The 24,347-nt window shown below is 55.7% G+C and overlaps 1 protein-coding gene across 4 annotated transcripts in view; it reads left to right on the forward strand.

Annotated features, from left to right (window-relative positions):
• Positions 1–22,920, forward strand: part of VIPR2 (vasoactive intestinal peptide receptor 2) — a 55,375-nt gene extending 32,455 nt beyond the window's left edge. For 3 of the 4 annotated variants that reach the window (XM_077849471.1, XM_077849474.1, XM_077849473.1), the window contains 9 exons: positions 6,798–6,895; positions 11,740–11,881; positions 15,314–15,464; positions 16,193–16,253; positions 17,522–17,591; positions 18,132–18,223; positions 21,190–21,319; positions 21,392–21,433; positions 22,122–22,920. In XM_077849471.1, the coding sequence (XP_077705597.1) occupies positions 6,798–6,895; positions 11,740–11,881; positions 15,314–15,464; positions 16,193–16,253; positions 17,522–17,591; positions 18,132–18,223; positions 21,190–21,319; positions 21,392–21,433; positions 22,122–22,295 (960 nt within the window). In that variant the 3' untranslated portion in view covers positions 22,296–22,920. The remainder of the gene's footprint in view (positions 1–6,797; positions 6,896–11,739; positions 11,882–15,313; positions 15,465–16,192; positions 16,254–17,521; positions 17,592–18,131; positions 18,224–21,189; positions 21,320–21,391; positions 21,434–22,121) is intronic. The other variant, XM_077849472.1, reaches the window with a different exon arrangement.
• The last annotated feature ends 1,427 nt before the right edge of the window (positions 22,921–24,347 follow it).

Below are 24,347 nucleotides of genomic sequence, written 5' to 3' on the forward strand. Positions count from 1 at the left end.
TTTCCTGCTTTACAGACAGAGGATAGAGGCCTGACCCAGTGCTGGGGTCCAACCTAGGTCCTCCTGCCCTGGTGGTGCTGTCCTGCTTCTGCTCCCCCTGGGGCTGCTGGGCTAGGTCATCACACTGGCCTCCTTATCCACCTCAGTTTGAAGATCAGACAACATAGTGAGGAGACAGTTGAGAACCGTGGAGCTTCATGATCCCGGTTCCCAGAAGCCCTCAGGGGAGCAGAAGGGGTTGAGGCCCGTGTGTGCTCCTGGAGCTGCAGCCAACATGGTGTGACTGGGTGTGACCTGCTGACAGCAGGACAGAGCCTGTGGGGGCGACTCCCCGGAGGAGGACCCCTGACGAAAACGCTGAGTGGTGGGCAGGGGAGTAAAGTCGGAGATGCAGAGACAGCATGTGGACAGCAGTGAGGCCACGAACAATGCAACCGCCTTGTTACAGGAGGGTCAGGGGTGGGGAGCAGCCAGCAGGTGCCTCATTACAGCAGAGGGACCTAGGAAGGATTTTCACCAGCCACTTTGACCCTGTCTGCATTGTAGACCAGAGAGGTTCTGGAACGATTCGTGTCAGAATCATGGCAGGCTCCTGGTTCTGGGCCAGGCAGGCACAGGTGGGGTCTGAGAGTTTGCACTTGACACTGTTACTGCGGTTCTGGGGTCTAGGGGTCACACTGGGAGAGCCCCAGTGTGGATCCTAATTTCGTGGCTGCTGGGCACCTGGTGTCCTCAGCTGTGTGCAGGCCCGGCAGCCACTGGCGCAGGAGCCACCATGGAATGGACAGAGCACAGAGGGCATGTGCCTCCTGGGTGGGGAAGAAACAAGCTCAGAGGAGGACTGACCCTCCCCTGCACAGTAGGGCTCACTAACTGACTGCTTGATGGTGTGTGGCCGACGGCACACGAAGGTGACCCTGAACTCCTAAGTGGTGACATTCAGTACATGATGGTCACGAGTTGGAGAGGGGCTGTAGGAGGCCGCGTAAGGCCAAGGGCCGCTGATAAAGGGGTGTCTTATGCACTGGGTTTCAAGAGGGCTGAGCACGAGATGCCTAGACATGCACACGTAGAAAGTTCTAGAAGGCCAGGGGACAGAACACCTGGAGCTATTGGGGGTTCTGATTCCCGAGTCAGCAGCGTGTGCGGTGGCTGAGACCCGGCAGAGAGTGTGCAGAGCCTGAGCCAAGATGGAAACCCACAAAAACATGGGGAAGGATGAAAGGGACAGAGAGAGTGATGCTGGGGACCAGGAAGGGGTGAGAGGCCACGGTGGGAGCTCGTGTCCATCCCCAGTGGAGGTGGATACCCCCCAGGGCCAGGTGGGTGGCTGGACCAGGAGCGCGGTGGCCATGGCTGCCGGGAGCAAAGGGGATCATGGTTACTTGAGGTGTTTCCTCTATGATTTTTGTTTGTTTTAGTTGATTGTCCAGCTTTGCTACCAGACTCACTGTGGTTTCATGAATGTCATGCTTTCTCTTTGCTTATTATACTCTGGGATGATTATGTCCAGGAACAAGCTGCCTCAGATAAGATGGAAAGAACTCACCTGTTGGAGCGGCTGGATCCAGTGCCACTTTTATGGATCATATCTCACCAGCTCATTAAAATCTTCCTCCCTGGTTATTGATATTTTTAGGTTTTCCTCAAAGCTGTTGTAATCATTTTTACACTCCCAGAATATTATCCATTTCCTTAAAATGTTGACTTTGTTAGCACAGACTTTAGTGCTTTGATTAAACCATGTGAGTGTGGGTGTGAAATACAATTTAGATATTTGTTTCTCATTATTTTTCTCCTTCTGATACTTGGCAAAGTATCTCTTCTATCGGCCTGCACGAAAGAAAACTGCCCTGAAGCTTGTCGTTAACCTGATCGCCTCCCAAGGTGCTCATGTCCTCAAGCATTTGCAGAGTACTCACTGTTCTGGGCATTTCATACTGATGTCAAAAAAAAACTCGGACTTGTGGCCCCGTTGTCTCCCGGGGAGCCTGCCTCCTGATTCCACCTGGTGCTGCCAGCACTATTCCCTTCTTGCTTTATTTGGCTCGTTCTGTTATTTTTCTGGCTTCTGTAGTTGATGCTTTATCTTCGTATTTATGAACAAAGGCATTTGAAGCTGTGATTATGCCTCTGATGATAATCTTGACACACTTGTTATGAAACGCTCCCATGTTACATTTTTCAGATGCATTACTGCTTTTCTAGCTCTAATTTTATTCTTTAGAAGTGTATGCAAGAAAAATATTGGATAGTCATTACTTTCATTGCTCTTTTTTTTTAATTTTTATTTATTTATGATAGTCACAGAGAGAGAGAGAGACGGGCAGAGACACAGGCAGAGGGAGAAGCAGGCTCCATGCAGGGAGCCCGACGTGGGATTCGATCCCGGGTCTCCAGGATCGCGCCCTGGGCCAAAGGCAGGCGCCAAACCGCTGCGCCACCCAGGGATCCCTCATTGCTCTTTTCAATTTATAATCATACATATCGGGATCCCTGGGTGGCGCAGCAGTTCGGCGCCTGCCTTTGGCCCAGGGCGCGATCCTGGAGATCCGGGATCAAATCCCACGTCGGGCTCCCGGTGCATGGAGCCTGCTTCTCCCTCTGCCTGTGTCTCTGCCTCTCTGTGTGTGTGTGTGTGTGTGACTATCATAAATAAATAAAAATTTAAAAAAAAATCATACATATCATGTCCCACGAGGGACAGGATTTTATATCCGTCTGATTATGCGTGTCTGTTCTACTTACCTGTGCTCTTTTCTCTGCCAATTGCCATCATTCATTCATTCATCCCACAAATATCTGATCCCTGTGATGTGGTGGGCAATACAACTGTGCTTTTGCTATTTTTTATATACGGTGAATTCAGTTTACCAGCTCCCAGGACTGTGTTCATCTGTCTCATCTGGATTTGGAGTGAAAGGGCAAAGCTTTCCCTCTGTCCTCTTGGGAACAATCTTTCTAACATTCATGGTTTCCTCCTTATCGGCTGAACTCCCTTTGTGGCTCCCAAGGGGGAGCCCAGTCCTTGGGTCCAGGTGGGTGTGAGTAGGGGTCTGGAGATCACTCTGAGAGCAGCTGGAGATCATGCACAGTGGAGTGCAGCCCTCGGGGCCAGGGATCCCGGGGACACGCAGAACCGAGCATTTCCTTTGAAGGCCCCAAATGGGGATGGGCCCTCTGGAAGGGGTGTGAGGCTGGAGACCTCAGGGGGGCAGGCAGTCTGGGGCAGGGGCCCCTGGGTAGACCCTCTGCAGTACTCAGAGCCACGAGCTGGCTTTAGCCACTTGGAATGAAAATAGATTTACATTTGCCTCAGGGAAAAACACAGCTCCACAGGGCTCACCTCCTAAACAGAAATTCTTATTTTTCAGTTCTGTCCACATAGGTGATGATGTGTGGGAGATGAGATGTGCACAGAAAATCCCCAGAAGGTGTCCCTCTTCCTTCCTCCTGCACAGACCCCAGATTGTTTTCTTGCAATTTGCCTCCTTCTCTTAAAAGCTGGCTGTGAGAAAGTTTCCCCTCTGCTCCATCCTGTATGGAACTATGTGGCTGTGGTTGGTCCTGGCGTTCCCAGTTGCCGTCGTGCGGACGTCATGCATTCTGTCCTGGTGATGTTTTCCCAGGGCTGCCTCTCACTGAAGGTCCAGCTCTTGCTGGACTCTGCTCTGCTTTGCAACGGCCTTAATGGAGGCAATTTGCAAGGAACCAAATTAAGCTTTCTTAAATGACTGAAAACGTGAGATACATAAAATCTAAACCAGCTTTAAGCAAAGTAATATAAATCGAAATGTGGATATTCTTCTCTCTCTCTCTCTCTCTCTCTCTCTCATTTTTTTTTAAGTGAATGTAGAAAAAATGTCTTAATTCCTACTGATCTCAATTTCCAGCTTGTGCATTTTCTCCTGGGACAGTCTGGGGGTGAAAACATTGAGTTCCCTCCTGTGGGTGCAGGTCCCCAGCTCCCAAGGCACTGTGCTCAGTGTTGTCAGTAAATGTGTGGAGCAGAATAAATTAAACTAACCAGTAATACCAAATGTGTTCAGCAAGAAATAAAAATCTATAAGAAATTGAAGGTAAAAAAATCCCCAGTACTCAAAAATACTAAATATGGTGTAACAGTGTTGCTTTAACACCCACGGCTGGGATTCTAAGAAAGTAAAGAATCTCGATAAAAGAGCTGAGAACCAGGTTCCAGGCAGCAGGGGCAGCCAGATCATGGCTGGATCGTCGTGAAGAGATGGGGTGAGCAGCCTGCCGGCATGGGTGGCAGCAAGGGCTGGACGTGAGGGCTGCACCAGAAGCCTGACTCTGGAGGGGACAGGGGATGTCCTCTCATCCACCCTCGCTTTCCCAGAGGAAAATCTACAAATGTGTCACCTCATGCGTTCCCTCCTGCAAGTGGGGTTTTGCACTTATGTCTCCGCGTGGCGCGGCATCCCTGAGTCCACAGGGAGCATCCTGAGCTGGAAGCAGCAGGGAAGCTGGCAGGAGCGAGCACAGGTGTCCCAGGAAGGAAGCGTCCTTGCCAAGACCTTACAGACTCCTGTAGCTCAACTCCAAGGACAGGCTTGTATCCAAATGCACAAACCACACAAAGGAAAAGCCACTCTGGGTGAAAGTCAGCAGATGACAGGTCACATCCTCAAAACTTCAGATAACGGAGGCAGGTGTAGGATGCAAATAAGTGCATTTGAAATATTAAAAAAAAAAGTAGAAATTAAAAATGTAAACCCGAAACAAGATGCTCTAACCAAAACTTATCTGGGGAAAAATAGACCTAAAAATGAAAGTCAGGGAGATTCATTACACAGGGAAGTCTGACGTGGGTACGGCAGGTTACGGGGTTCTCAGTGGGGAGAGTGGGCATTGAACACGCAGCGCCGATGCCGCAGGGCCTGACAGTGGGAGACCGCACGGCTCTGGTGGGCAGGCGGTCACTCTGACAGCAGTCCTGAGAGGAGAGGACGCAGGGGTCACAGCCCGAGGGAGGCTCCGGTCCCCAGTTTGGAGAGCCTGACTGTCCCACTTAACTAGAGGAACCCAGGGCCAGACCATGTGGTGAGGCCACTAATGCCGGAGACCGGGGACCGTGGGCTGGGCTCACACAGAGCAGGAGGGAAGGCAGAGAAGAGGACCGTCCACTCAGAAACCCAATGGAAACAGACATTCCAGAAAGACCGACAGGATCCACAGTCATAGGCCCTCATTAAACCTGTCCAGGGAACGTGCCGCCGGCAGAAAAAATTAAACCAGAAAAAGAACTGTGACTGGAGAAAGGCTGAAGGTGGACACAAATAAACACACGAGGGAGCACAGCGGGACTGATGGACGCGGTGGTACAATCAGGCAGAGGGACGAGACACTCAGTGAGGCCAGAGCTTGACAACAAATAACGTGGCTGCGCAGTGATACGAGTCATGAGCGTCCACGCGCAGGAACCCTGGAACCACTCGGCTGCCCATCAGGTGCCCTGTGAGGGTGTCTGGGGGCTCCTGGGGTGGCTCGGCTGTCCTCGGCTGGCGACTGCTGGAGGCATTCCATAGATGCTGTGGTTATTACACGTATGGGATCTATTCCATGTATGCACGTATTAGGTGTTGTGAGATACGTGCACGTTACATATAGATTGTTTGCTATCCTTTTGATAGTTTTGAAATACTGCATTTTCCAGTTATTTAACATGAGCTCTGATCACAAGACGAAATGCAGAAACACCGCTCAGGATGCTCCTAGGAGGGTCCTATTTGTAATCCCTCACTCGGAGCAGAGCACAGAAAATGGACAGACTCAAAATCAGAGTTTTCAAGGACATTTTCAGAATGCCAGATGCCAACTCCTCTCCTCTTGAGCTAAAAAGAATGACAGCGCAGGTGCGGCCTCTTTAACGTCTAAAATGGGGATCCTGGTGTGCCTCGCGGGGCTCACAAGGAAAACCTTCTAAAATCAGATTAGTACATGAGCTTGCCTGTTGGAGCTTCTTGCTCACCTTGATGCCGGAACTACTTGAGAGGCTAGCCAATTAACTTCATTTTCTCATTAAATATTAACTCATTTTTTCCCCACATTTTGTAGTTTGCTTCTGAAATATGTCATCACCACAGTAAGCCTGCAATACTGAGGATAATAGGTGAAGGAGCCCTCTCCTCGAAAGGGCATGACCTTGATGGAAAAGAACAACTCTGGGGTGGACGGTGGGTACGGATCCGCCCACAGGGACCCGCTGACCCGCTGCGGCTGCTGCACCCCACAAGGCCACAGGAGCAAGGGCTCATCAGGCCGCTCCTCCTACCACAGCCTGGACCCACATTTGCTCAGTGACCTGGAGTGGGGGGTCAGCCTGGTGCCTCCCCGTGGGCACCACCCACTCTCTAGGGTTTGCACTAAGCTGGTGTGAACAGGCTGAGAGGAATGCGGCGTGTGCAGCATGTCTCCTGGGTGGCTGCTCCTCTCAGGCCCTAGGAGGCTGGGACACACTCGCTTGCACTACCAGTGGTCTTGTTTCCTGGGGCTCCATCATGGGAAGCCCCCCGAGGCACCCCGGTTTCCACAGCAGGATCCTGATCTGACAGCAGACTTGGGGATCCCATGGGTCATCCCTCTCCCTTCTGTAGACAAAGTCATTCACAACGAATTCTAAGGAGAAAGGTGGGCATTTAATGAGACGAGGGTGCAGGACAGAGGTGGGCCGACGCCCGCTGTGTGCCTGGGTGAGGGAGGCACTTGGGCGGGCTGGGAGCTGGGTGTGATAGCGGCGGCCGCCGGAGCTCACGGCTGTTTTGTTTCCTTTCTAGATCACCTTCTACATCCTGGTGAAGGCCATTTACACTCTGGGCTACAGTGCCTCCCTGGTCTCCCTTACAACGGGAAGCGTAATTCTTTGCGTCTTCAGGTAAGTGTCAGGAATGAGTGATTCTGGTGTCTGAGACCAGATACTGCCTTTGAGCCTCATGGGCCAGTCAACCTCCATCTCCGTGTGAGGCCAGCAGACCTCCCTTGGGGCAGCCAGTGTGAAATATGATGATGATATTCATATTTTTATTTAAAGACTCTGAATTTCTTATATAAAGAGATAATACCAGGCAGCCCAGGTGGCTCAGCGGTTTAGTGCCGCCCTCCACCCAGGGCATGATCCTGGAGTCGAGTCCCACGTCGGGCTCCCTGCATGGAGCCTGCTTCTCCCTCTGCCTGTGTCTCTGCCTCTGTCTCCCTTTCTCTGTGTATCTCATGAATAAATAAATAAAATATTTTAAAAGTAAATAAATAGATAGATAAAGAGATAATACCGACTTTGGGTAAGCCTTCAACTTGACCGTTATTTACTAAACCCTTAAGCCCTTATGCAAATCCCTTGTACATACAGAGGCTCTTCCCTTCATTTTTTTTTTTTTTTTATTGGTGTTCAATTTACTAACATACAGAATAATACCCAGTGCCCGTCACCCATTCACTCCCACCCCCCGCCCTCCTCCCCTTCTACCACCCCTAGTTCGTTTCCCAGAGTTAGCAGTCTTTACGTTCTGTCTCCCTTTCTGATATTTCCCACACATTTCTTCTCCCTTCCCTTATATTCCCTTTCACTATTATTTATATTCCCCAAATGAATGAGAACATATAATGTTTGTCCTTCTCCGACTGACTTACTTCACTCAGCATAATACCCTCCAGTTCCATCCACGTTGAAGCAAATGGTGGGTATTTGTCATTTCTAATAGCTGAGTAATATTCCATTGTATACATAAACCACATCTTCTTTATCCATCATCTTTCGTTGGACACCGAGGCTCCTTCCACAGTTTGGCTATCGTGGCCATTGCTGCTAGAAACATTGGGGTGCAGGTGTCCCGGCGTTTCATTGCATTTGTATCTTTGGGGTAAATCCCCAACAGTGCAATTGCTGGGTCGTAGGGCAGGTATATTTTTAACTGTTTGAGGAACCTCCACACAGTTTTCCAGAGTGGCTGCACCAGTTCACATTCCCACCAACAGTGTAAGAGGGTTCCCTTTTCTCCGCATCCTCTCCAACATTGCTAGAACTTATACAGCAATTCGGTAGCGTGGCAGGATACAAAATCAATGCCCAGAAGTCAGTGGCATTTCTATACACTAACAATGAGACTGAAGAAAGAGAAATTAAGGCTCTTCCCTTCAGAAAGCCTACGTTCTGGGCCTCAGCTCGAATGGTGTTGAGAGACACTATAAAGTGTTGAAGACTCCGAAGGCAGGAGTCAGACGGCGGGGGTTCCTGTACCCGAGTCATGGTGGGATCTGGACAGTCACTTCCCTTCGTGGTCCGCACAGTGTGGCTGTAAGGATGTTCCATGGTATGTCACATGCCCTCTGGATTTTGCCAGTTTTCCTCCTGATCTGAGGTTCAAGTTCCCACCCACCTGACCGGAGGGCCATGTTTTTGGTGACTGATGACATGCACCGTGCACAGCTGGTTGGGCAGAGGCAGAGGGAGAGGCTCCAGTTTCAGAAAAAAGCTTCTGTCTGGGAAGAGCCAGTCAGTACAATAAGGACTAAATCTCCAGCACTCAGTAAATTGGATGTTGTTCCTCTTACTTTAACAGGGATTAGGTCTCCATGGATCTTATTTCTCTTGACACAAATATATTTCAAATGGTGGCCAGTAATCAGGTAAAATCAACGATGTAACAAAAGGAAATGTTTTAGAAACTAACATAACCTGTCAGGAGATCCATACTGGGACATAAGCAAGTAAAGACTGAAGGGGCTGAAAACCCACCAAGTGTTTCCAGGCAGCTCTGCTCCATCAGGAGGGAAACCTCAGGAAGAGAGGGGCAGTCCCCATAACGCAGAACTGCTCTTTGAGGGACATGGGGATGTGGGGACAGTCCATCAGGTTCTAGGTCTCAAAAGAACAGAAACTCTAGTGCAACAGTGATACCTATTCTAGTATCTTCTGTATTTTTCTATGTATTTTTAAATCTTCAAACTGTTGAGGATAAAAAAATTTAGGGAGGTAAGCTGGAACATGGTATCTTTTTTTTTTTAAGATTTTATTTATTCATGAGAGACACACACAGAGAGAGGCAGAGACATAGGCAGAGGGAGAAGTAGGCTCTCTTCAGGGAACCTGATGTGAGACTCGATCCCAGGACCCCGGGGTCATGACTTGAGCAAAGGGCAGATGCTCACCTGCTGAGCCACCCAGGGGCCCCAAGACACAGGGTATCTTTAACTAGAAAACATTCAACTTATTATTACAGTTCTCCCATACGAACCATCCATATTCTTGGCATCGGCAGTTTTTTTCCCAGAATTGGATGCACAGAGTATTTAATGAGCAAGACCAATGGCATTTTGGAACCATGGCCAATGTGGGTTTTGGTTTGTAAGAGCAGCTCGAGTGATTTCATGAGTACCAACCGATCTTCCATACATGGACATCGTTCGTCACCTACCGGTGGCACTTGGCTACGAAATGACACGTCTGCTTGGGTGTCATTCTGCTCTGTTCCATGTGTAACGGTCACTGGAAAAAAGTGAAAAAAGTGCACAGGGCTGGTGTGCAGGCCTTGGGTCTGCCCGCATCATGGCCACGGAGGCACCTGCCTTCCCACCTCCATGTGTCAGCTGTGCTGCTGTGTCCAAGACCAAGCCCCATCCGTGATCCGGGGTACTCCACCCAGGAAGCAATCCTTTCCAGTCACGGACACTTAATGCCCATAAGGCCCCGTGGCTAAGAGAGCAGTTGGTGACCACGTTCTTACTTCACACAGACGCAGAGCAGCTTGTCCCTTAGGCCAGGTCCAGACCCCAGCGTGGACGTGAGTAACAACCACATGGCCTAGTTTTGTGTGGGACGCGCAGAGCTCAGGTTCACGTACTCCCCCCCCAACCGCCCCCCAGCCTGTGGGAGCTGGGTTCTAGTCTAGCCTCCATGGAGGAGCACGTTCTGCAGGGTTCCTCTGAACAGCCACCCATCATCCGGCGTAGGAAGGGAGGCTTCATGATGAGCAACGAGTGATGTGGGCACGGCTGGGAAACAGTAAACACTCCTGCTGTGATGGCTTGTTCCCTGAAAGGAGTCGTGCCCAGGTCCGGGGGACGGTGACAGACCCCAACCCCGCTCGGAGCAAGACATGGGCAGGAGACTGAGGACAAAGCCGGGAGGAGAGAAGAGGTGGCTGGAGGCGTGGGTGGGTGCAGCCACCCCCCCACCCCCCCAACCCCCCCACCCGCGAACAGCAGTGGGAATGCCAGCATGGGGCCAGAGCCGCCTCCCGAGGCCTGCGCCTGGGGCATGGGGGGGGCTGTCGCGCAGCTCTCATGGTTCCTCGTTATTACCATTTCCCCCTTTCATGTGGTCACTCCTGCATTCTGTTCTGCTCATAGGTGTCAGCCCAAAATTGTGGCACATCCTTGTATTGTAGGCTTAACCTCCGATGGCCCCTTTACCCCCTCCCGGTCCCCGTCATGCTCCCGATGTTGCTGTTTTGTATTTTAGTCCTACACCTCTTTTAAGGCCACCAGGAGTGATAGCTGTCATTTGCGGCAGAGCGTACCTGGAGGTGCCATGTGCTGACGTTCCCGAGCCTTCCCCATCCCCGGGTCTCCGTCGGGGCCCTCCTGCTGCCTGAAGACCCCCTGCAGGATCTCCCCCAGCCCAGGCCTGCTGGCAGTGAAGTCTTGTGGTTTTCAGTCGCCTGAAATCCTCTTAATTTCTCCTCATTTGAGGATGTTTTGAAAAATATGGAAGTCTTTGTTGGCAGTTTCATGTTTCATCGCACTAAAAATGAAGGGCATTTTTCTCTTTGGGAGTCAGCGGCCCGTGTCACCACCGTTTCATTGAAGGACAGGGGCTTTCCCCCCCACAAGCTTGGAAGCTAGAATCCGTTTGGTTTTCAGCAGTGATGCTATTGGGCACTTAGCGTGGTTTCCTTTCCGTTTGTCCTTCTTGGGGGGTTGGTGCTCCTTCAGTCTCTGATTAGAGTCTATTTGCTTCTAGACATTTTCAGCTCAGTCTCTAAGGACCCGATTGTCCCTCTTGCATCTCTGCTCTCGCATGCTGTGCTCGCCGCTAAGCATCACTCCGTCCCCATGTATTTCCTGCTCTTTTCTATACATTCCATGAGTCGGCTTCTCTTCCCTCATCTATGCTCAGCCTACCCATGTATTTTCTGTTTTGTGATACCCTTTTTTACCGGATCTAATGTCAGAGGTGGCCACTTCGATGGCTAATTTTAGGGTTCTTTTTGAGTTTTCAACTTTCCATTCGATTTTTGTAGTCAATTCCATTCTTCAGTAAAATTCTCTGCCTCTTCACCAATTTTTTGAATATATTAATCTGAATAAGAGTCCGTGTCTTAAAATGTCAATATCTGAATCTCTTTCTATTCCCTGGGTTTTTATTTTTATTGCATTTGATCATTTACTCCTGTTCCTGGCAAACCTGGTACTTTATTATTGAAATCACAAATAATTTAACTGTAGAGGCTTTGGGCAATGTCTGAAATCCCGGTCCCAGACTCCCACCCAAGGACGTAGGAACACGGTGGTGGGGGGTGGTCACCTGCAAACTAGTCACTGTGCAAACCGCAAACCCCTATGTGTGGTGGGGATAGTAGGTTCCCTAAACACAGGAGAAGGGCTGGAGCCAATTACTACAGTGTTCACAAAACCTGAGTCTACTTATCCCTCCCCCCCTCCTCCCGCACCCCACCCTGCATTCCCATCCCCACCCCTCATCCCTTCCTCTCTCCACCACAGGAAGCTGCATTGCACCCGGAACTATATCCACCTGAACCTGTTCCTCTCCTTCATCCTCCGAGCCATCTCAGTGTTGGTCAAGGACGATGTTCTGTACTCCAGCTCGGGCACACTGCACTGCCCTGACCAGCCATCCTCCTGGGTAAGGCTGTCCCTGTGAGCAGGTCTTCTCTCTGAGGGCAGAGTGGCATGTGTGACCTGCAGCCCCACGACCCCCGTCCTTACTGCCCTGGCCCTCAGTCTGTGTGCCCACCTCACACCCTGGCCAGTGCACAGGGTTAAAGGCAAGGAGCCAGGCCGGAGAAGCAAAGCAGAGGGGTCAGAGGCTGGGACTCAGGTGAGATGGGGGTGGGGACACCGGTGCCTCCAGGGACTGGAGGTCGTGGGCCGTGAGCATTGAGTCCCAGGGAGGGCCAGCACAACCTGAGGGCATTGCCCTGAGTGATCAGTGCCTGATCTGGGCTAAAACATCCTGACATTGATGGAGATGCACAATGCCGTTGTTTTCACCCCAGATCTCCCAGCTTATGAGCAATACATGCTTCCAGAGATGGCTGGGTGTGAATCACCTGTGCCATGAGTGAGCCCCTGCAGCCCAGCTCTATGATGGGAGGAAACCCAGCTGATTATTTCTGTAGATGTTTGTCACTCTGGCTGTGTCTTTAGCATTCATGGGCCTCCAATGCTTAGTCCACATAGGACAGCACTTGTCACGCCTGTCCAATAGGCAGGTCACTCAATTGAGTCCTCCTGAGCCTCAGCAAACAGCTGCAGTGTCCTCAGGACCTTGGGCAAGCGTTTGGGCTCCAGATCAGACCGCAACCTTTGAGGTGCTCCTCTTTCCATAAGGAGCTAGGACGCTGGTCAGTAGGTTCAAGGGCCTGCTTCTCAAGACATTTGGAGGAGCCAAGAACTCGACAGAGGCTGTCCCCTTTTGAGAGAAGGCTTCTTGCCACCTCTCACCGACCCCCACTTCCCACCTATCGGGAAGTGAGCTCTGGGCTCAGTGTGTCTCCTCCTGGTGATCCAGGGACCAGGACACAGGCAGTGACCTGCTGGGACCAGCACACATGGCATGCAGGGTCACTGGGGGTTCTCAGAACCTGCCTGCAAGCTTCCCAAGGCACCCCTGAGAGCCTGAGTTCGGGAAATACACAGTGGCCACTGTGAGCTCTGCAGTCGGAGCTGAAGGGTCTAAACAGCCAAGCTCTGACCTGGCTACAGCCAGCTGCGCCAGGGGCTGGGGGGACGAGAGGCAGAGACTGAGGCTGGAGGCTGAGCATCTGCATATCCTGGAGGGTCCTGGGCGCACTGCCCTGTGGTGTCAGTCAGAGCGGCAGATGGTTGGGAAGAGGCAGAGTGAGAGAAAGCCCATCGGCACGTGTGCACATGTAATCACTGGGGTCCACATGTACATGTGTGCAGACATGTGCCCACACAGCCACAGGATGTATGCATGCACAGAGGCCCTCGTGGACATGTGGGAGCATAGCCCGCCTGGCTTCAATCGTCCGTGTCTGGATCCAGGCCCGGGAGGACTGCTGGCCTGGGGCTTGCATGGTGTGGTGGGGGCCCCATGCTCTCCAGGGCTCAGCTGTGGACTCAGGTCACACGTGAGGCCGTGCCCAAGTCTGTGTGGAGAAGGCGCGGGTGCCAGGCCTGCACGTGCACAAGGGCCCGTTAGCCCCGCAGACACCAAGTGTGTTCCAGGGACCAGGGGAACCCCTGATGCTGAGGGCCTGGGCGTCTTACCGGTTCCCACGGAGGATAGCCCAGAGGTGGGGGCAGAGCCCCTCCTGTTCCTTTCAGAGAGCGGGTCCCAGAGCCACAGTCTCGTGCCAGGTCATAAAGCAGACGGGGCAGCAGACCTCCAGCTCCCTGGCTCTGCCAGCCGTCTACACACTGGCATCCTTGTCCTCTGCACTGCTTCTTTCTGACTCCTGGAAAAGCATGTTCTGGTCCAGAAAAATGAGAGGCCAGGCGGCTGCCTGGAGGCCACTGTCAGCAGGGCACCAGCCAAAGCAGGGCTGGTGACCTGACTGCAGCTGCATCAGGGTGGGAAGTTCCAAGACCGTGGGGGTAGCGGCCCTGGGGACAGTTCCGCAGGCTGTGGCCCCGATGGGGAGGTTGGCAGAGGGCCCACCCTGGCCCAGACATCCTGTGCTCACATCCCAGAGGCTGTGAGTGGCTGTGGACATGCACACGGTTGGTGTTTCCATGGCTGTACCAAGAAGATGCAGTCACCGTAACCAGGCGTTCTGTGTGCCATGCATCCTCACTCAGCCAGGGTGCAAGCCCCGAGCCAGCTGTTGTGTCGGGATGAAGGGTGGCAGTCGTCTGGCGCGTGGACATGACACAGCTTACTGACCGTCCTGGCAGCACTGGGCCCCACCAGCATCCTGCACATGGACCCTCTGCCTGCTCTTGTTTCTGTTGGGTGGAGCTCACACATGATGACATTGGATCGAAGGGCGTGTATATGTTAGAACCGCAGTGAACCTTGCTGTGTGGTTTTCAGAGGGGTCAGGGCAGTCGACACCACGCCGGCCTCAGAGGCATGGACCACAGCCCCTCAGAGTGTCCCCATCAGGTGGCACAGAGCCCTCCCTCCCCGACAATGAGCAGCCAACGGGTAACAGCCACACTGCGGGCCGTTCCCATAATTGAGTGGTGCCCAGGCCCTGACGCTCGCTGGAGTGGCTCCTGCTCCACCGCTGGCCCGCGGGCACCTGGCACTTGGCCTCAGTCACAGTGACGGTGCAGCACCCGAAGGATGAGCTTAGTCTTGCCCACCTGGGAAGCAGGAACCTGGCACCTGGTGGGGCGGCGGCAGTGGGGGGGGTGGCAAGCGGGTGGTGGGCTCGGGCTGCCGTGAGTCCCCTTAAGCACGAGCACAGCCCCAGGGCACAGTCAGCTGTGTGTCATCAAACCCACAACAGAGAAGTGTGCACACCTAGTATGTGGCTAGAGATAGGCACGCGTGTCTGTGTTTCCACGCCTGTACGGACATACCCACGAGTAAACGTGAAAACGCGCCCCCGGGTACCAAGGTGCCTCTATCCACTCGCACGTGGGTCTCCTTCAAGGGAGGGCGGCAAAGCTGTGGGGGAGGAGAAGCGAGGATCTTTTCAACACGTGGACACAACTTACGGGTTAGAAGCCTCAATTTCACTTTTGTTCCAGAGGCTGACGTACCTGGTACGTCTGAAGAAGGTCTGAGAAGGTTAGATATGTGTGTGTCATGTGCCAGGTGGGCTCTCCTGTGGGGACTCTCCTGGGACGCCTGGCCACTCACGGGCTGCCAGCTGCTCCTGTCCTACACTGATCTTTGTCTCCTGGGGGACGGGGCAGGACCCACGAGGGACGTGGGGATGAACAGGGCAGAGCGCCCGGTGGTGGGCTTCCTGCCACATCCCGCCGCATCCTGCCGAGGGCGGCTGGTGCGTCTGCCCGGGCACTGCCATCTCAGTGTCCCCGGGGCGGGGAGCTGTCATGCTTCTTCAGCTCCACGCTCAGTGTGCAGGCACGCGTGGCGGTTCTACCCGAGCGGCCGTGTGTGCTCTGTGACCTGCAGGTGGGCTGCAAGCTGAGCCTGGTGTTTTTCCAGTACTGCATCGTGGCGAACTTCCACTGGCTGCTGGTGGAGGGGCTGCACCTGCGCACCCTCCTCGTGGCCATCTTCTCCCCCGGCCGTCGCCTTGTGGCCTACCTCCTGATCGGATGGGGTAAGAACCGGTCCACAGCTGTGCCCGCCGCCCCATCCACCACCCCACCGCCCCTCACCCCGTAAGTGCCAACCCCTCAGCTCACAGACGCCCTGGGCCACCCCTGCAGGATGCCCTCCGGGTCGCGAGAGGAGGTGCTTTCCCAGGACCCGAGCTTCCTGTGAGAGATGCCCCCCTACTGTAAGAGCAGGAGTCTGTGCCCCACACCTCCAGTCCTGGGGCCACCCTGTGTTGAGAAGGCTAAGGGGCAGGAGGGGGGGCAGGAGGGGAGGGCAGGAGGGGCAGGAGAGGACGGCCCAGGGGCAGGAGAGGCAGGAGGGGAGGGCAGGGGGTTAGGGGCGAGGGGCAGAAGGGGAGGGCAGGCGGCCTTCCATGGAGAGGTCCTAGTACCTGCCCCTTGGCAGAACCCTGAAGGGCAGGGTGGGGGTGTAAGCAGAGGGCCCCCATCTGCGGTGCAGGACACCCCACCGTCCTTGCCCTGCCCCCACACTCCAGGAACAACGCATACAGTGTGCGGAGATGTGTGCAGTGCAGGCCTGTGAGGTCCCAGCTTTCCACACAGTTTATCCTCACTGCCGTGTGAGGCTTGAGCATAAAGTCCCGCATGTTTATGAGGCGTGTCCGCCTAACCCTCCATCAGACAGCCCACCCTGCTGCCCGGGGGAGGGGGTGCAGCTGCGTCCTGCGAGCAAGCACGGGGCTGGGGGTGACCCGCTGTCTCCCTGCAGGCATCCCCACCGTGTGCATTGGCGCGTGGACAGCTGCCAGGATTGCCCTGGAAGACACAGGGTGAGTGCCTGTGAGGTGAGGGCGAGCACCCAGCCCTGCAGCTGGAGTCAGCGAGTGAACGGGAGAGAAGCCTGCTCCATGCCCACAAGGAGGATGTGCACTGGCAGCTGCCACCAAGCACACGGTTACAGGGTGGCACGTGGACATCACTCCCACAAGAAGACCCCAGCCTCACGACAGTTGGGGGCGGGAATATTGGGAGAGGATCCACACGCGCAGGACAGAAACAGCACCACGTCCTGCAGCAGAGCTGGGATGGGGCTAAAGAGAGGGGCACAGCATCCCCAGTGGGGAGCTGGTCCCTGGAGGGAGCCAAGCAGGATGCACGTGCCCCGCGGGGAGAGGCGACAGGGGCAATGCGGGAGAGCACAGCCGCTGAAGCAGTTCTCACCTGGCACAGACCGGGTTGTTTTCTGTCTGCCGTGAGCTGGGCCCCCGCCCCTCGGGCACCATTTTCCCACCACGAATGCCCTGCCCCGTTAGGGCTCTCGCCCACCCCTGGCGACACCCTGGATGCGGTGACTTATGTAACTGAGGGCGACACAGGGTGTTTCTGTGCACTGTGACCCTGTGGCACCCCTCTGGCCTCAGCCCGCAAGCCCACTCGCCGTAGTACCTGCCAGGTTGGCCAAGGGCCAGCTGGCCTGACCCAACTCCCTGCCACCCTGCGGCTTCCAAGCACACCGCATCCTGCTGCCACATGAGTAGCCCATGCTGGGGTTGGAGCGGGGAGGTGGAGTGAATGATGCCGACAGTGCGGCCCGGATGCTGGACCCCGGACGCCGTCGCTGGGCCTGCCTCGTGTCGTCCAAAGGCATTTTAAACCTTAAAGATACAGACACAAACTATCCTGGGGTGAAAAAAGAGGCATTTTCAGGAGATAAACTCCCATTTTTCGAAGGTGGCCAGAGTGAGCACGAGCCACTCCTTGCAAGGTGCGGGGCTGCTGGGGCGGCCTTGCTCTTCCCCCACTTCCTGGAGCTCTGCTCAAGCTCACTTGTCCCTCACTAGGTCCTGTCCCTGTCGGGAAGGATGAAGTGAAGCAGGGTCCCTGGCTGGGGAGGGATGGCATCTGGGTGTGTGAGTGCGCATGGGCCTCCGGGTGGCGTCTATTGACACACCCAGGGGTTGCGTGTGCACTGTGAGGAGCCAGCTGCGTTCAGAGGCTCCGCATCCAGATGAGGCCACAGGCAGTGCACATCCTCGCTGCCCCCGGCTGATGGACAGATCTGGGTGACGACGGGACATTCCTTCTCTCTTTCCCATAGCTGCTGGGACACCAACGATCACAGTGTTCCCTGGTGGGTCATACGAGCACCGATTCTGACATCCATCATAGTGAGTAATCCCAGATCGAGGCACAGCCCTCCACAGGGTTGCGCGCTTGGGGACAGAGGGAGCCTGCCTCCCTGCACTCAGTAGGGTTCCCTGTTGTGCCGTCTTTGTCTTCCCAGAGAAGAACCACAGGCAGTGGCCCGCCCCTTTCATCCTTCATTCTCACCTCTGGGAGGAAGGCCTGGGAGCGAGAGGGAGGGGACAGAGGTGCGCTCCCTCCCGCAGACACCTGCAGGGGGCTTGCAGGCCCCAGATACAAAGTTACATTGAGTCATGTTATCACTCGTCCATCTCTCATCTGAAACTTCACTGACACCTGTGTCTGCACCTGAGGTCATGGGACACGTGCCGTGGTCAGGAGACCCCACCAGCTCCCACCCTGGGGCAGACCCAAGTGGGCAGGGCCCCGAGCTCCTGTTGCAGGGGTGCCTGGACCCTGTCCAAGGCGAGGAGACACAACTCAGGGATGCTGAGTTCCAGACCCCCCGCCGCACCTGCCCCTGCAGGGGAGGTCGCACAAAAACACGCCGTCTGTTCGTGCAGGTCAATTTTGTCCTCTTCGTTAGTATCATACGGATCTTACTACAGAAGTTGACATCTCCAGATGTCAGCGGCAACGACCAGTCACAGTACAAGTGAGTATGTGTGCGGATCGGGGAGCTGCCCTCACTAGCCCCCGCGGCCTAGAAGTCCAGAGTAAGGGTGGATGAGGGTCTGCACACCCAGCAGACACCCAAACGCAGGACTGCTTTCACGGGAATGCGGCTGTATCTCCCTGTGGGGAATCCTTCCAGCCAAGCCCCCCTGCATTTCAGCGGCAGATCCTCTAGTGAGCTTAGTGACTGAAGCATTTGGCTCACTTCCCTGCTTTGTAATCTGACCTTTTCTCCTTGGCCACACATTATTTGTATTTTATACATTATTCTTTCTCCCCCATCGGACCACATGGCATCTAACGCCGGGCTTCGTACTTGATAATAATGGGCAGGTTTGGGCTGAACGAGTACATGAGGATAGTTATCATCATACCTGCCCGGTGGGAAAGAGAACATGCCCACCATCATCCAGCTACTTTATGGGCCCTGAAGACCCTGTAAAAGAACTTAAAGATTCTGTGAATCTTGGCTGAGAATTTAGAAAGAGACAGCGAAGCTCACAACTTTGTTATAAAGTAGAACCAGTTTAGCGTGGCTAAGCCAATTGGAGCCGCAGGTTCAGACAGACCAGGTGTGGAATCCGGGCTGCCTGGAGCTGGGTAACTTGGGAGGGTGACCTGACTGTGCCGTGGTGGCCGCACTCAGGGGTGTCCTTCCCCTACCTCCTGGGACAGCCAGGGTGGACTTGGTGCCATCTGTGCACAGGACTGGTGCTGGGTTCACGCAGCAGCAGGAGGCCTGGGGTGCGACCTGACCACTCCACGCCTCACTGTCCTCATCTGTAATAACCAGCTCTAAGGTTAGGAGGAGACGTTTGGCACCGGCAGCTGTCGGTGTGGGGCCCAGACCCTCCTGCCGGTGCCCCTGGGAGCATAAAGCCCATGGCGTCCTTCCTCTGCCCGGTCTGTTCCTGGGGTGCATGGAGGTCAGCCCTGCAGGAAGGAAGGCGTGTGGGTCTACCATGGACAGAGTGGTGTTGCCCCATCTGAGCAGCGCTCCTGCTGGCACCCGGACCCACTCATGCCTGCGGCCCAGGGGCAGCTGCTCAGGGGCTTGTCGAACTCAAGTTTTGATGTTTGGCTGGTGTCGCTTAGCTTCTGTGCAGACCTTTTCCTTGGGAGTGTTCGTTATGTAGATCTTCTACATACATGCTTTTATTATTTTATTTTATTTTATTTTATTTTATTTTATTTTATTTTATTTTATTTTATGATAGTCCCACAGAGAGAGAGAGAGAGAGAGAGGCAGAGACACAGGCAGAGGGAGAAGCAGGCTCCATGCACCAGGAGCCCGATGTGGGATTCGATCCCGGGTCTCCAGGATCGCGCCCTGGGCCAAAGGCAGGCACTAAACCGCTGCGCCACCCAGGGATCCCCTACATGCTTTTATTTTAGAAACAAGATTAAGTAGGGAAGATAGGGTCTGTTCTTTTTCCAGGATGACAAAAATCCAGGCATGCCTGCGACGCTGCCTCTGGTGGCACCTTGGTGTCTTTTCTGTACCTGTAACAGTAACAACCCCAAGCAGGAACCCTTCTCTGGAGGCAAGCAGGGTAGCCACCTCCAGGCGTATGTAGGAAGTCAGGCCAAGACCCCTGTCTCACCCTGAGCCAAAGGGCTCAGCTCCCTGCACAGTCCACCCCCTGCCCATAGCCTAATGCTGAGCCCAGACGTGAAATGCAGCCACCTCATCAGGGTGAGCATTCAGCTCTGTTAGGGGGCAGCTCGTGCTCTGCTGCAGAACGGCCAAGCCTCCAGGCTTTGTGCAGATGGCCTGAGGCAGACTTCCCAGTTTTTGTGAGCGTCACAGGATGTGCTGTTTAGGTGGGGCAGAAATCAGGAGAAATGGACACATTTCTAGAACTTACATCCCAGGCTCTGAGTGCTAGGTTTGGGGCAGGTACCTCAAAAATATGTAAAGAAACTCATGACTATCAACTAACCAGAGAAGGTGGGGAGAGGAGGGCGTGTAGCCCCCTCACTTGGTCCCTCAAGATGAGGCCACTGGGTCACTGGAGGCAACTGGATGCTCATTTGGGGGCTCAGCGTGCACCCACATTACTGAGTGGCCTGAACTGGCCTGGGGCCGACATCCTCATTCTTGACAACCCCCCAGGGGCCCCAGTGCTCCCGACCCAGAGCATGTTGCAGCGGTGGGGTCACCCAGGAGGATATTAGGCCCACCCAGCCACTCCTGCCGTACTGGCCTGATAACGGGACTGTAGACACAGGCTGCCCAGGGGAGTCTTGCAGGCTCTCTGGATGGTGCGTCTAACGCGCAGCAGTGAGAGTCCCCGGCTCAGAGCATTGGTTCCCAAAGTGGGGTTCCCAGACAGCGGCTGCAGCGTCATGGGAAACCCCATGGAGTCTGTGCACAAGGATGGGCGGCACAGGGGTCATCCACGGTGACCTCCAGGGGTCCTGCTCCAGCAGAGGCTGGAGACCCCTAAGGAGCGCTGGCTTAGAGAAGGGAGACTGTCCACTGGTGGGGTGGGGAGGGGCCACGGCTCGGCGAGTGCCGCTGCAGGAGGGCATGGGCTCTGCGGTTCACCTTCAAGCCTCTGAGGCCGCAAGCAGATCTGCGTTGTGACCGGGGTGGGTAGTGACTCCAGGTGACCCAGCTCCACAGAACCCACAGCCCGTGTTCGAGGGCTGCACCTCTGCTGCTCTGCTCCTTTGACCTGAAAGTGAAACGTGCCTCTGTCCCGACAGTTAAAACCCAGGATGCTCCACTCGGGGCAGTAAGACCCCCAAGACTTTCAACCACGGTGGCTGTTGGTTGGCCTCGTCGGGATGTCTTGCAAGGGGGTGGCTGCGTAGGTGGCACATTCTGCGCATAGTTGGGGTGGGTTACTCAAACTTGTGAGAAACAGGTTCAGCCCGGGGTGGCCCTGGGCCAGCGTGCAGCCCCAACCCTATAGGCTTACCACTTTCCCTTTGTGGCAGGAGGCTAACCAAGTCCACGCTGTTGCTTATCCCACTGTTCGGAGTTCACTACATGGTATTTGCTGTGTTTCCTATCGGCATCTCCTCCAAATACCAGATCCTGTTTGAATTGTGCATCGGATCTTTTCAGGTACGTATGGACAGGGCTGTCCTTCTTGCCCCAGTGGGTGCGCGGCCCTGACCCCCGCCCCCTGTCTTGCAGGGCCTGGTGGTGGCCATCCTGTACTGCTTTCTCAACAGCGAAGTAAGTGCTCGGTCAGGGCTTGGGGACCCTTGGCCTATGGGGGATGCCCTCACGTGCCCCCATCCACCCACTGGGGGCTCGGGTCTCCTGCTGGGGCAGCCCCATGCCGTCCCTCCCAGCACCATCCACACGGAGCAGCGTGGGTGGCCCTCCCACAGGCCGGCCCCTGCAAGCTCCCCAGCTGGGTGGCTGAGAGGGACCCACCGCCCTGGCTGGTCACTGTCTTGCCCCTTGACCCCGGACACCAGGCCACACAGACCCGAGGGGAGGGTGGATGAACGGATGGGACCCTTCTCCCCAGGCTCCCCGGGCTCCCTTCCACAGCTCATCAGGTCGCATGTGCAGGGGCCCCTCAGCCTTGTGACGCCTGCTTTTGTGCAGCTGGGCATGTGCGCTCACTGGGTCCAGGCCCTTCCTGAGCCTGCCCCCCTCACCACTTCCAGTGGGCGACCTAGAACCGATTCTCCACCTGACCCAGAGAGACCCCCAGTCCTGCTGCTGAGTTACCTCTCCTCCTGGAGCAAGCTGAGCAGCACCCTCTGTGCCCACAGATTCTCCAGAGGAGAGGAGACGGCCAGAGGCCCATCAGCGCCCACCCAGCATGAGTGCTTCTCTCGGGGGGAGCCCGTGCTCCCAAGCTCCCATGTTCACCTGACCCCCCTTCCTTGTGGCCTTGCCCTCACCCCAGGTGCAGAGTGAGCTGAAAAGGAAGTGGCGAGGCATGTGCCCCAGCCGGCCCTGCGGCCAGGACTCCCGGCTGCACAGCTCTTCCATCTCCAGGAACGGCTCGGAAAGTGCCCTGCAGCACCCCCGGGGCTCCCGCGCCCTGTCCTTCCTGCACACAGAGACCTCAGTCATCTAGCATGCCACCGCCTCACAGACGGACTCCCCGGGGGCATGTTAGCCGTGACGTGCTAGCGCTGGTCTCTGTGTGTGCCTCGATGGAACTGGGGTCACACTGTGGCTGGCTGACTTTGCCCAGGTTGATGGGCCCATTCCCACAGAGAACAGGGGGCTTGAGAGGAGCAACATGGGCCCAGAACCTGGATCCTGCCACCATGGAAGGAAACGGGGTTTCTAGTCCTGCTGCCAGTGCTGAGCTGGGGCTGGGCCTTCTGTCTGTGTGACCCCAGTGCTGGCCCTCGCCCCCAGCCCCTGGGCAGGTGACTGGGGCAGCCCTGTCACCTGCAGGACACAACACTGAACAAGACCCGCCCCTGTGGGTGTCCCCACGTGTCCCCTGGCCCCAGGGCGCCCTCCCCCTGCTTACTCCCAGGACAGACAAGGAGGGTGTCTGGCTGGCCGGCAGGGTATATGTCATAAGGGCCCCTCCCCCAAGAGGGGTGACCCAGGGCCAGGTTCTAGGGCCAGGTCATCGGGGTGACTGAGACACCAGGCAGTTTCTGGGGGGAGCAGAAACCTAGTCTCCTTGTGATGAAAATCATCTTAAAGTCATTTCTGTTTAAATGGAGAATCATCTTAACAAACTGCAAGTGTGTTGGGCACTTCTGTCCCACTTTGGCAACATCCTCGATCCCGGCTCCCCTGAAGCCAGCAGACCTGGGGAGTGGGTCTGGGGGGGCCGAGCAGCCCCAAGGGAGCAGGGAGTGGCGAGGACGGTGAGCCCACCAATGGCCCGGGCCCAGCCCTGCAATGTGTGACAGTCGGGCCTTCTGCCCAGACACCATCCAGCCCCTCCACCCTGTGCATGGTGCTGGTGCTCCCAAGCCCAAGGCCTCCAGAGGCTGGCTGCCGAGGGGGTGGCCGGGACACCAGTACAAGGGGGCGGGCAGGGGCCGCGTGGAAGCCACCAGCTCAGGCCCTGCAGCCTTCCGCAGGAAGGGTGGGACAGATGGAGTCCTGGCCGCAGGGCCGGCTGGGGCACATGCCTCGCCACTTCCTCTTCAGCTCTGTGGGACGGACGCTGGGACACATGGGGCCAGTGGAGCCGCAGGGTGTGTTCCAGGGCCCCCACATCATGATCCGTGGGGCACCTGCAGCACCAGGCCCAGGATCACAGGGACCCAGCCTGTGCAGCGCCCCACCCCCCCATTGAGCAACCAGCCAGCTGAGGTCAGTCTGGCCTGGGACAGGAGCACGTGGCCAGTGAGAGTCCATGTGTGTGCCCTTGGCCAGGTAATGTGCACAGAGGGTCCTCGGGCCACCGTGTCCTCATATCAGGAAAGCTGCTTGCCCATCTGTCGGCCTGCAAATCTCCATGCCCTAAGGCTCCAGCTGTGGATACACTGACTCATGTTGGCTGAAGGCCATCACCTGTCACCTGCAGAGGAGCGAGCACCCTGCACACTTAAGGCCCGTTGGGGGGGGGGGGGGGCACAGGGGACAGCATGTGGTTCCTTCCAGGCCCCAGAAAGCAGCCACCTCCCTGCAGGGCACCCCGGCCGTCCAAGGTGGGTGCCCTGCACACGGCCAACCACGGCCACGGGACCGGAGAACCTGCTTCCTGGTGCATGTGTGCATGTGTGTGCACGTGTGCAGTCCACCCTGCACCTGTGTGCCCTGGGCGGGTAAAACCCATTCCCAGGGCCCTGGGCACTCCCCTGAACACTCCCCGTGGGACAGATGCAGCAGGCTGACCCAGTCAGGTTCTCAGGAGGCCCGGGCCCGTGAGAGGGGTGCAGAGGGAGGGGAGGGAAGGGGCGACAGCCTCCGGGTGCTGGCGGTGGGTCAGAAGGCAAGGGAAGGCCCGGGCAGGGGAGGTGCCTGAAGACACAGCCCCCGCGTCTCTGGGAACAGTGTGCCTCCCCACTCTTGGCAGGAGAGGCAGTTGCTACATGGCTCGCTTTCAGGTTTTCAGATCCCAGGAATCCTCAGGGGCGTTGTGGAAGCTCCGTGCTACAGGCCAGCGGTGCTATAGGCCAGCGTGGCCGTGAGCGATCTGAACACGGCCTCC

This window comes from Canis aureus, chromosome 15 (assembly GCF_053574225.1).
Source record: "Canis aureus isolate CA01 chromosome 15, VMU_Caureus_v.1.0, whole genome shotgun sequence".
Lineage (NCBI taxonomy): Eukaryota > Metazoa > Chordata > Mammalia > Carnivora > Canidae > Canis > Canis aureus.